The sequence below is a fragment of the Panicum hallii genome, chromosome 2, assembly GCF_002211085.1.
Source record: "Panicum hallii strain FIL2 chromosome 2, PHallii_v3.1, whole genome shotgun sequence".
Classification (NCBI taxonomy): Eukaryota; Viridiplantae; Streptophyta; class Magnoliopsida; order Poales; family Poaceae; genus Panicum; species Panicum hallii.
This window is the reverse complement of record NC_038043.1, coordinates 15,632,598-15,645,764: the sequence shown is the minus strand read 5'-3', so window position 1 is coordinate 15,645,764 and position 13,167 is coordinate 15,632,598. Positions and strand designations below refer to the sequence as shown.

Genomic DNA, 13,167 nt, shown 5'->3' with positions numbered 1-13,167 from the left:
CAAGCCTATCACGAACAGAATGGTATGCTCTTGCTCCTGGATGACTCTCCCTACCCCTTGTGTTGCTCAAACCTGATTTCCCCAACTCCAAATCCTTCTCAGTTACTCTACGCTTGAAGTCAGTTCTCTACCTTCTCCTATTAAAATCATCTTCCATTCTGCGATTGGGGGCATGCGGCTCATACTTATCATGACGGCGGTCTTGAAGATCCAACTCCCAGGGTTGTTCGCGACGATCTTCCTCAAAGCGGTCTGTCCTGAAACCCCCTTTTCTCCACCTCTCATCATACAGGCCATCCTCGAAATCCCACTGCATCCCCTCTCCACCACTCTCCCATCGCTGTCGTCTGGAGTAGTTTCTAGATATTTATGGTGGATTAACAACTTCCACGAAGGATCTGGTGAGAGGTGGCGGTGGTTTTGTATGGCACCAGCCGCCGTGATTTCCATCCCAATCTCCTGATCTCTTCAAGCCGAGGGGGTAAACCCTGTGCACTCAGCACCGCTGATTTTGGGACCCAGAGCCACTGCCAAGTGGGCTCAGCTCGCCACGAATGGTCAAACAGATCCGAAACTGAGCGCCCAAAATGGTTGACCCCTTGTCGTCTTCCTCCCGCAGACCCCGTCTGGCGATCATCTCCTAATTGCAATTAATCGATTGAGAGGAACTGATCTCCATCGTTTCAAGAGGTAGCTCGCAGCTCTCTGCTAACCCACTGGTTGGTCGAGACTCATCATCCAAATGAAATTTTGGGGAAGATGACCTCATTGGAGGAGACGCAAACATATTTCGTTTGAGCTCCAACGTTGACCGAGCGCGCTCTTCCACAATCTGCCATTGCAATTTCGGACCAGCACGGAATCTCGAATTTCTCTGGTTGAGGTGTTGTTCACTCTGTACCTTCCGGGGGAGTTGCTTAGATCGCATCCCCCCATCCTCCTCTGAACTCCCCCAAACCCGCGAGTCCACGAAGACGACTCACCTGCAGTGCTGGTCCATTACCGATCGTTGCATCGATGAACCCCCTCAACGAGATCGCCGCCTCGACGATCCCCGGAATCATAGGAGTTCGCGCCCGGGTCGCCCTTTTTTCCACCGATCATTTTTTCAACGAACCCGGGTCTCTCCGGTGAGAGCTGAGTACTGGTAATACTCTATCCAAATGGAGGTGCTAATAGGATAACTAATTTTAATTAAAACTTAAAACCTTTAGCAAGAAAATAAGTACCAATAGATGCTAAAGTTTACCACTCAATTTTAGTTTTAACCCATTCAAACAGACCCTAAATTTCTCCACCGGTCACTTTCTTCATGAGAGGGTATTAAAGCTTCAGAAGTTCAAAGCCAAGTGTAGAATCCAGTCACAGCATTTTCTTTTCAAATTAACACAAGTAGAACTTTTACGCTTTGCATGATATCTAATACGGTAACGCTAGTAGTAAGACGTCCGACGGAATTAAAATATCGGACGGTCGGATGGCCTGCTCATCACGTGTCCAGTTTCACACCATGCATTCCTGCCTCCTTTATCCTTCCATTCATATTCTTTTCTCGGCTGGTAATTTCTTTGCCGCTCTGCGTGCTCTTTTGCTCCCCGGCTCGCTGCACATCGCCTCCCTAGGCTGCAACCCCGTGCCTTTCCCTGTCCCACGTCGCCCTCATCGTTGTCGGCAGCGGCGCTCTCAACTCTCACCCACGACCGCACCTATCCGTCGAAAGATGTCGGTCTTCGTGGAGAACAGAGTCATTGGTGACCAGAGGAGCAGGACCGCGGCGAAGGTGTGTCTGGTATGCGGAGATGACATCGCATTGTGATTATTCTTTTCGTGTTGCAGTATATCATCTCGCATGTCACATTTGGTGATTTTGCAAAAGCAAATTAGGGCCTGTTTGGATCCACCCCCAAATGGCAAAAGGGCAAATGGCAAATTTTTGCTCCTGTCACATCAGATGTTTGGACGCTAATTAGAAGTATTAAATATAGTTTAATTAAAAAACTAATTACATAGATGAGGACTAAATGGCGAGACGAATCTATTAAGCCTAATTAATCCATAATTAGCAAAATTACGGTAGCATTTGCCCTTTTGCACTTTGGGGTGTTTGGATCCAAAAGTGCAAAAAAGTGCAAAAGAGCAAAAGTTTTGCACTTTCTCTCTCTCTTTCCGCTGGATCCAAACAGGCCCTTAAGATGCTACAAAATTTTCTTAATGTTGCAACGAGAGATATTATTTGTTGCTTTAGTCTTTTCTTCATATTGTATAAGATGTTTTCCGATGTTTCAACAACTGGTTTTGCAAAGTCGTAATTCTTAGAGAAAGACGAAGGCTCCGGATTTGATGTTGCATGAAATATTATTCATTTGTTATGGCGGGAATTTGTTTCCCTTAATATGCGAAAATCAAATGCCAGCAAGTATTCCATGTTGCAAAAGGTATGGTTGGATGTTGCAGATTACTTGTTGCAAAGGATCGTTCGATAAAAAATTTCACGTCGGACGTTCGAGCCCTAGCAGCGCCGTATCTAATAACACACCAAACTCCGATTGGATTCATGGAAATTTACCACGTACGTCACGCAGATTGAAAAAGGAAGTAGGGAGGCCCGGCCCGCGACGAAACCGACCGGGTGTTATTGCTACTACTAGAACAACAACAAGAAGTTTGCAGTGACTCGCGCCCCCGCCACGCATTTAAATCTGCGTGCGCGGCGGCATTGAAGGGTAGGTATCATGCACGGTCCCATGGTCGCGTATTACTACTACTGTTCCCGATAGGCCATCCGGCCGGCCGGTCACTCGCAAAATGTAATGCATGTGTTGTGAGCCCCCCGGCCGGCCCTTGCAAAATGAAGGCTAGCTAGGCTTGCTTTGCCGTGTAGTGCTGCCGCTGCTCGTCTCATTCAATGCCGCGCCGAGCCAAGTGAAGCCACCGCTCGCATTGTGTTGCTGTTCATGGGTGGCGTTTATTGTGATGAACGCTGCTGCCCCACGGGAACGCGAGATGAGTGAGCTAGCTGCCGCTCCGAGATCCAGCCGCGCGTGTTTATTGCTCCCGCGCGCGCTTGTCTTCCGTGAGCACTCCTAGTGATTAATTACTACTCCTATGTCAAACTAAAAAAATAAAAGAAAAGGAAACAAGTGGATATTTGTAGAAAAGGAAAAAAAAGCAGGGAGAAGGAAACGAAGGCGCGTGCAAGAATAAATCAAGAGATCCTCAAAAGAGAAGGGAAGATTTTTTTTTTCAAAAAAGAAGAAGAAGGAAATAAGCCAATGGTGGTGACATTTGCATGCAACACGCATGGGCATGGCTCGCAGTCGCAGCCTCCTCACTAGCTCACAGTCACAGGCTTTGCGTGCGAGACTATATAGCCAGCACAGCAGTAACTGTTGCTTCCTCCACTCCGGCCGGAAGGCAGGCAGGCAGGGACCGAGGGAGGGAGGCAGCAAGCAAGTGTGGCGCCCTGCTCCACAGTCGCAGTGGCTTTCGGCACGCGTTGCGTGGCAGGGGGCAGCATGATGAGCCTTGAATTGTGCGCGCACCTTATCCTGATCGACGATCGATCAACCCGCGCCGCGCCATGGGCTGCTTTCATGTGCGTCCCGTGCCAGACGCATGGAGCAGGCAGCCATGGCGTCCGGCCGGGTTCAGAAACTCGATCGCGGTGCCGTGGCGACGATAGCCCCATGCAAGTACCGCGATCATCTCAAACGTGCATGGAATGGGGTAGCGGTAGAGCATGTTCGTGGAAAATCAGGTCCCAGGTTGGATGGAGGCAACTAACTCGTAACAGCTTGAGCTTTCAGAGCAGAAACCCCAGGGTCCAAAGCTAAGACAAAAGGGCCAGCATTGTACAAAGCAAATTGTTAAGTCCGAATTTTGCCGGGGGTCGATGTGATGCTAATCCTCTGTCCTCTACTGGAGCGGTGTCGATCAGAACACCTCCGGACAGCGTGGGCGCAGCCACTGACACGGGCCGCCTGGCCAGCACCCGTATCGGCGCGAAATCCGGCTGACAGGCGCGATGCTGAAGGATTCGCATTTACGTGCCCTCCTGCCACGGCTAGATAGATAGCTCGTACCACCAAAACTGCTACGGGAACGGCGGGCCCGGTCCTCCCGTGGCCTTGCTTTCGACGCCGCCGGTAACTCCCGTGCATCACGCATGATTCGCCGTCGCGTTCCGCTCACTGAATGAACAATCCGCAGCAGTAGGCACCTCCTGATCTGATGATGGGCAGCCTAGCGGAAACGGCCGCGCCAGCCTCACTTCCGCAGCAGTAGGCACCTCCTGATCTGATGATCTGGACGGATGGGCAGCCTAGCGGAAACGGCCGCGCCAGCCTCACGGGCGACGCGCGTCTCGCCTTCCCCGCGTACGTACACGCCGAGGCGCAAATCGCCCAGCCTGTACAGACTGCAGACCGAGCGATGAACATGGCACGTACCATTGCCATCCATCCAATCCGGAGCCGGCCCGAAGCTTCTGGGATCCATTTTCCAGTCGACGCACCACTTCACCAGCCACCAGGTAATTTGATAAAATGCAGACGCTTGCGTTCAGCAATCAGCATATGACAGTACGCGCCTGCGACCGATAGATCTCCATCGGCCCCGTACGCGTACGCGCATACCAACGAACGACCTCCCCGTGCAGCAGCACCAGCAGCAGAGGCCATGCAGGAAAAAAAAACAAGCCGATCCGTTCAGAGACGCACGCATCGCATCGGCTCGGCAGGCAGACACCGGATCCAACCCGGCATTCACTCCGGAAATCACCAAATCTTCCAGTACCACGGCGCGGCTTAACTCCCTGTCATCGCATCGTATTCAGCGCCACCCCACTGCAGATCCAATCATCCAAATATCCAATGGGGGATAGACGGCCTAAACTTCCATCGCCCCAGATCACAGTAGTAGTACGCATCCAGCACCTCTTCAAAGCACACAAAACCTCTACTGGAGCTGCTGTCCGGCAAACGACCGACCCTCCTCCAGGACAAGGTACCTCCTCATCAAGGGTTGGGGTCACCTTGCATTCAGCGTATCAATATCAATCAAACCCTGGGGAACCTGCACATAACTCTGCATTCATGCCACCGAAACAGTACTGCAACCCAGCACCAATGGGGCGCGCAAGACAGCATCACAGGAAAACAGTACCCACGCGCACGGCATTACCACCTCCGCGTTTTTGTCCCACATCATCCATGTGTCAGATTTCTCTCCCAAACGGCGCAGGATTAACCGTAGCCAGAGCTCCAGCGCGGAAGAAGATCACCGGCTCACCACAACAAAGGGGAACGCAGACTGAAGTCTAGAACACCGTACTGGATGTTTCGGAAATCCATAGTCTGGACAATTTAGAGGAGCATCAGGCTGTTCGACTAGCACGCAGTTAGATGAGCCTACATGGGGAACGGGAGGATGATGCTTAAGGTCCACCAAGGTGGGCGCCGAGCTCGCCAAGGTCACCGTCGTCGTCCTGGAGGCGGACGGCGTCCAGCTTCTGCCGCAGGACCGTGATCGCGTTCATGATCAGCTCGTAGGCCGTGATGGCACCAGTTGTTTCCACGGTGAAGATGAAGCTGTCCTCCTTCGCGTTGATCTCCACCAGGCCTGGCTTCCCCATGGCCTCTGCCTTCTTGATCACCTCATCGTCATAGGTGTATGCCTCAGCATCACACACTGTCACCTGATAATTTACAGAAAAAAAATGCAGGCAATCAACACCATGGATTTATCAAAACGGAAAAAAAAAGCATAGCAAAAGAGACACAATCAGCTATGTCAAATATTGCGCCAACCAGCCCAACATTAGCAATGAAACCAAGTATGTTTTCCACAAAATCTGAATAACCAGAGACATAGCATTCGATCTGAACAATTAAAAATGAGACCATGAGCCAAATTTGTACTCGCAAACGTGCAATCATACAGACAGAAGCTGAGCAGCACACGTAAGATTGACATGCCTGAAACACAAGTACAAGCACCCACAGCTCAAAAACGCATCATCTCTGGAAATAAGACCAAAGAATCGTACAAAGCTTAGGCTTGCAATGTTTATCCTAGAAACCCATTACAGCAGGTATTCTATTCAATCCGCTCTCTCAATAACTTACCTGCAATATTTACCATGAAATGGTTCGTTAAATTTGAGGTGAAGCATTCATGTGGCATCTAAACACCCTGATGCTGCATTACGTCATTATACCTGTTGAATTTTGCGGGCTTCACAGGGACGAGGCTAGATTTGCAAAGGATTAGTTGAAGGATAAAGGTGCTCCACAGTTCAAATACATGTTAGAGCTGACTGGCTTTTTTTTTATCTCAGAGCTGACTGGCTTTGACAACAATGAAAATCAAATTCTGATGAAATTTAGCAGAAAAAAATACTGTTTATGTGACAAGCCATGCCTATAGCCATCCAAAGGGCACACCTAGCCTACAGTGTGATAACTAGAATGCACCTCAATCAAAAGGATTCTCCATCTATTTTTCATTAAATGGATGATTTTCATATGTTAATTTATATTGTATCTTGCTTGTCCCAAATAAATGGTTTCAAATGCTGCTATAGGAACAATCACCAAAGCAGCAAGAGGCATAGAAACCATACATAAGTATACTAATCAACAAAAAACAGCTTAAATGGAAAATAATTACAAGTTAAAAGGCCCATTTCTCAGTAAAGAAAAAGGGAGATTGAAAAACAAAGCCCCATTACTCGCAATAAGGTGGTCTAATAGCTTCTCAGCAGAACCCTCAGGAATCAACAAACACTTTAAACTACATTTTTACAATCACTTGCTGACTTCCCAGCAAATAATAATTTCTGGATGTAGCATCTTACTGCAGAAAATAAGCAATCTGACCATTGACCCCTATAGCCATATTCAAGCAGGAATATCAGGAATAAGAAACTACTCTTACGTTTCATTAGAATTTATTGAAGTTATTTTTTTCATTTTGCATTTTATGTTTCTTGGATGCACACCTTATGCTGTAGCTCAATCAATTTTAGGGACAGAAATCAACTTAACTGTATGGCAAAGAACAGTGTGCTTCATGTGGCAGGCTAATATTGAATTACATTAGCGACCTAAAAAGATGAATGCCATATTGATGGTAGGCTGATTCCATAAAGAACATGTTTCAATAAAGCTAATTTAGAAATAATAGCTGGGTATGCATCAAGAATCAGGAATGCATTGAACATCCTTTAGCACAGACCATGTCTTTAACACCCAGAATCTAAAATTCGCTAAAGCCTAGTGAAGCACTACTGAAATGGGCAGCAGACGTGTTGAGGCATCTGTTTCATTATGCTAAGCAAGGTATCAGCGATCAGTCTAGTTGAACAAAACTCAGTGAGAATTTAGTCCCAAACTAAAAGAGAACAGCCAATCCGTACCAAGATAAGAAACATAAGCTCTACAATTGGCCAGTGGCTATTCATTTTTTCTTTTTCTTTTTTGGAAAATTAAAGGCTTCACATACGTAGATGCTTCATGAAGACCCCTCACAACTAACCTTGTGGAAGTCCTTAAAAACTAAATTAGAAACCAAAAGGCTCATTCTAAGAAAAGAAAGGAAAGCAAAAAAAGGTTGACTTATCAAAACAAAGATCCATTAAGAACAATAAGGTCATTCAGTGGTTTCACTGGTCACCCCAGGAGTTGATACGCACAATAGACTAAATTTTTGTATCTAGCATCTGTACTGTATTCAAACATTCCTACTCATGATATATGTTTTCTGGATATTGCATGTCTTTGTTCAAAAAATTGCATGCAGGGCAATCCAATTTTTAGTTGATCCTTTCACTTTTCTAGTGTGGGGACCTGTGCTGTATGTTTTAACCTTTCCCCTTCTTTAATGAAATGATACACAGCACTCCTGCGTATTTGAGAGGGGAAAAACTGATACTTTCAAATGCACGCTAGGAGTATCAGACACAATAACCACCATGTGTTTCTCTACATTGAAACTATGAGCAACTCACTAATTTGCAGTTTTTGTTTTTCGCGTACCTTGTTCCTAGAGTTTACACCTTGTACTGAGTCTCAAAACATTTTTAAGGGATCAATACCTAAAAAAACACATCTGACCTGAGCAGCTTGTGTCATGTGCAGACTACCATAGAGTTTATATATGATTCAGTTCACTCGGTCCTATAGAATGAGCTTGATTACCCCAACATCCATATACCTGGTACCCCGACAATAGAGCTAGTATTTCTTATTCTAGGTCCTAGCTCACTTCTTGCCCGTGGACTTCGGATTAACCTCTTGATGCCTTTGGCTCTCAGACTTTTAGTCTTCTAGAACAATATCAAATGCTCAGTTTTCAAAACAGCATAGAACAAATTTGCAGTATTAATGTGCAGGTGGTTTAAAAGGTTTAAATGTGCTATATGAATTTTTAAGAAAAGCACGACTGAGAACTGGGTTCTAAATATATCATATGTATTTTGCCCAAAAAGGAAAAAAGGGCACGTTTAGTTCACACCTAAGCTTGCATTATATTCTTGTTAAAGTTTAGTCTTGCAACACTTCATGGAAAGTAACCAACCAACCTTCGGTCAAAAAAAATGACAACTGAGCCAGCAGGCAAAGAAGTTAGCCAAATTAGATCTGTAAGAGCAACCAAGCACTGACTGACTAAACTTTGCCTGCCTAAGGCTACCGCAGTAAACTTAGTCGCCAACCAAACAGGCTCAGTCTTTTTTGGCCTATATAATGACCTTTCTAAAACACGTTTGTCACAGTAAATAAATTGGAACTGTCCATCCAAATCATTGTGCTGCTTCAGGAAAGCTAGCCCATGGCCTAATTGAATTGCATTGGTCAATACAGAATTGCTGCACTATATGTCCCTAGCACACAGCCTGCATGAGAGGCAGTAAGGGGCTTCTGGCACATTTATTAGTATTATTATTAGATTGCTGGTGATGGTGGTGGGTGGTGAATGTGGGTGGGGGGTGGGGTGGGGGGGTAGCCACAGTACTTCAACCACCACAACCAAAACAGGAACAGAGAATAAGCCAATACAACAAAGCATAGCATGGTAGCTCCATTTCATTTATATTAAGAGCATTGTAAGAGTCTGAGAGATGAATTAGGTGTTTCATGGTCATGTTAAATACAACCAAGCAGAATAGTATCAAAAAGGAAAACACATGGTGCTAGTATCAAACATAACACATGCGAGCATGTAACCGCTCTGAAAAGCTTTCATTTTCAAACAGACCACCTAATTGAATCGATTTTCTAGGCAAACTAAAACCAAAGGAAATTGACTGGATTTAATCCTGACTTGATATATCTAAGCAGACAAGAATCATTCATCGCTGGAGAGTATAGACCACAAGTTCTGTCTTACAATCAACTGCCTACAAGACTGATGTGATGGATTTTGACCAAATAGTACAGCAGAAACTGCATCAGTGCAAGCAAAGAGTCACCACCATATAAGGAACCAGTGGTCAAATAGGCAGTTACAGTGTGAAACTGTAAAATACTACATAACGATACATGTTGAATTCTAAGGATCATGTTGATGGTAGAACAGGGTAATCAAATACTTCAGTAGTATAAAGTCTAGAGAAAACAAGCTGACCTGTTTGGTAATAGGATCAAGGTGAAATACTTTTGTAGGGCTGCTTTCAACCCAACTTCTTTTCTCATCAAGCGTCAATGTATCCATGAGTTCTTCATTGATATGTATGTCAGGCTCATACATGAAAGTCACGGTAGCAGCTGGTGACCATTTGGCATGGTCCTTGCCGATTCCTTTCCTAGCAATGGCACGAAGCCTCAGTTCTTGCCCCCGACGCAGCTTTACAATAAGTATTCCCCTGATATCAGCAACATACAATAAGGGAACTACTCAATAGTAAAATAGAATGCTACACATGCCACTGCTTAAACCCTAAATACCCCATATTTCACTTTCAGTGACTGGGGATCCCACGTGTCATAGACACATCCATGGCATATGAAGGATTATAAGTTTTCTCGGTGGCATACAAGGAAATCCCCAAAAGATAAAAAATTTCCATGCTTCTTTATCCCTAGCGTGCTTCAAATGGCAACAATTAGAAATTTAGAATATAGATCATTACTATACACTTATAGTGCAGCTTTCCTATTAGACAGTGTGGCACAGAACATTTCTTTTGCCCCAGCTACTTCAACATAACTTGATCTAACCATTAACGTTTCTAAATAGAAGATTGGTTGGGCATGGTTGATATACTGCTTCATAGCAGTCATATATTGTCCAATGTGATCCCAAGTGTGATCTGCTAACAGTATAAACTTCTTTCAAACAAAAGAATGAGCACAAGAAGCTAGGGGAAATGGCACTATAGAAGTTTCGCCTTTTAACCAGCTTAAACTTTAGGCAGCAACCAATGAATTTTTATTGACTATTGAAGTTCAAAATACTAATCCGGCCATTAAGATCGATCAAATATGGACTACAGCAGTGCAGAGGGTGTTGCTGATGCAACGGGGCAGAGCATGACACGAGTTCATCATTTCCGAGCACCAGAAGGTCAGAGATATTAAAATTGATTTAAATACGACTTCCATCAACTCCTCATAATAAAGGGAAAAATGCATACACCAGGCAAGAATTGCTTGGAGTGCTGAAGAAACAGAAATGTCTACACCGCTCTAGAACAAAATAATTTATTTAACCACAGCTCGTAAAAGAGTTCATTTGTCAGCCAAAGTAAGGAGATGTGCTGGCAGATAACACAATTACAAATGGGGTCTCTCAATTTTTTAAATGATTCGAGCCACACATAACAATTAGATTCTGACGGATCTACCGTCCTGAAGTAGGCATGACCAACAGTGGAATGAAGTGAACACTACGTAATAAGACCACAAACGGGTTAGCAACTAATTAGATGAAGGATCACTTGCCTCTGCTCCCCGGCGTTGGTGTCGTAGTCGGCGTTGAGCGCCTGCTGGTAGGCGCGCGCCTGGTCGACGGGGCAGACCTTGGGGTCGGCGGACCTCAGGTCGTTGGCTGTGACCTCGAGCGTCTGGTCGGAGTCGGTGGCGCGAGCGGAGAGGAGGAACTCGACGGAGCAGTACTCGCATGAGCCGTCGCCGTCGCAGGCGTCGCAGTCCCGGGAGAAGCGCATTTGCATGGCAGCGGCGGAGGTGAGGGGGATGAGCCCCAGGCGGTGCGCGATGAACTCGTCGTTGAGGACGGAGGAGTTGACCTCGATCTCGACGAGGTCGATGGCCACCGTGGGGACCTCGGCGATCATGACGCGGCGGAGGGCGTTGGCTATGCTGGCGTCGGTGTCGCGGAGCTCGAACTTGGCGTAGTCGTCCCTGAGCTCGCGGATCCGGACGCGGGGGAAGCGCTGGTACGACGCGCCGGCCGCCGGACGGTCCATCTCGCGCGCGCGCTGGACCCCCACTCCGCCGCCGGAGAGGAGGGGGGTGGTTGCTGGTGAGAGCGCAACGCCGCAAGGGTTTTGGGGTGGGGGAGATTTGGGGGAAGAGAAACGGCGAGAACGCCGAGATGAGGAAGAGGGGTTTATTACCCTTTTTCCCCTTTGCCCATTCCGCGGACTTCAATTTTCTATGTTTCCAAATCTTGAGGTGCCCTTTCATAGATTTTGCCTCTTCCAAAGGTTTGAAAGTTAATTTTGTGAATTTGTCCATAATTTCCTTTGCAAGAATTGTTTTCCTTATTTGCTTTTTCCTAGAATCCTTCGGTGAAGAAAATAAAATATTTCTGATCCAAAGGTGTGTTTAGTTGGACAACGAGATAAGATGGAATGAATGGAGTGGTTCTATTTTTCTATTCAATTGGTGGGAGGTATTTATATGTTACTTGACCAGGCCGCAGACTGTCCGCCTTTCAATTTTCAAGACCACCCATAAACTTGAAGTTTCTTACCATAATTTTGTAAAGGTTGCGGACTATCCGCTATTTTAGCTGAACTATCCGACCAATGTTCAAAATAGCTTGCTATAGCCACCACTATAGCGGGCTATAGGGTCTGGGGAGCACTTCCGCTAGGATTATTAGCTTTTGGCACTAATTGTTTGTTTCCGCTAATAGTTGCAATTAGATCACTAAAACTGCTAAATTTGACCTTCATTTAGCGTCCCTGCTGATAGATCTCAGGCCAAAAATTTGCATGGGGCTGCAGACCTTCTCAATTGTCACCACGGCCTAGCCCAAAAACGATGTCCAAGTTCCTCGGGCAGCCAAGGTAACCCCATCCATACTCAATCCTCTCGACCTCCACTGAGAAAAGCGATGGCGGCGGTGAGGCTGCTTCCATCGACCGCGGCGGCGGGGGCTCCATCCAGTAGTGGAGGCAGCGTAGTTTGCATCAAGCGGTGGTGGGGGCTGTATCCCGCGGCGGCGACTGTGATATCCAGGTAGTTAGACAACTAGATACTAAGATTAGGTGTAATATATGTAAGCAGGATACAGTGTATACAAGTAGTACAAAGCAATAAGGGTATATTTGTAAATTATAAGTTTTAATAAAGTTTCATGTGCAAGTATGTGAAAATGTGCATAAGTGTCAAAATTTCAGTTGGCTATAGAAAAGAAAAGAGCAAAGGTTAAACAAACACTAAGGGAAATAGACTTTATATGAAATTAAGGACCTTTGTGTAATTAATACAAACATATAAGGATTTACATGTGAAATGGTAAAAGATAAAAGTAAAACTTAGTTTTACCTAAGGACTAAAGTGTAAAATGAACTAGTAATGATGACTGCAGGAAAACTTGCAAAAAGACCCTAAGCATTAAAGCAATTTGTTTGAATTACAAGACAAAGTCTATAATTTGAATGGTGCTCTAAAGTTTAAAATAAAACTATATTCTTTGAGATGTTGAACTTGAACCTTAAAGCAGTCTTGTAAGATTTGAAATTTTCTACAACTTTTCTTTAGACACCTTTCTCATTAGACTTTTCTATCAATGGGAAATCTTAGTTTACAGAGGGGTCCCTGGAATTTTTGGAATTCACAAACTAGTCCTCCTGACATCTCTCTGCTTCTTCCTCCTCTGACCACCGCCGCTTCCCGTCCTGTGCTGCTCCTGCCACCGCCGTTCGCCGCCGATGCCGCGCCCCGAGCGCCACCTCCAGCTGCTACAACCTTCCACGCG

At 45.8% G+C, this 13,167-nt stretch overlaps 1 protein-coding gene across 1 annotated transcript; it reads right to left on the bottom strand.

Moving 5' to 3' along the window:
• Positions 1–5,074: 5,074 nt before the first annotated feature.
• On the bottom strand, positions 5,075–11,557 carry LOC112882604 (DNA-directed RNA polymerases II, IV and V subunit 3-like). The gene is made up of 3 exons (XM_025947695.1): positions 10,941–11,557; positions 9,625–9,862; positions 5,075–5,695 (listed from the first exon to the last, which is right to left on the bottom strand). Exons 1-3 carry the CDS (start codon positions 11,423–11,425, stop codon positions 5,435–5,437), a joined length of 984 nt encoding a protein of 327 aa, XP_025803480.1. The 5' UTR covers positions 11,426–11,557; the 3' UTR covers positions 5,075–5,434.
• Between the last annotated feature and the right edge of the window lie 1,610 nt (positions 11,558–13,167).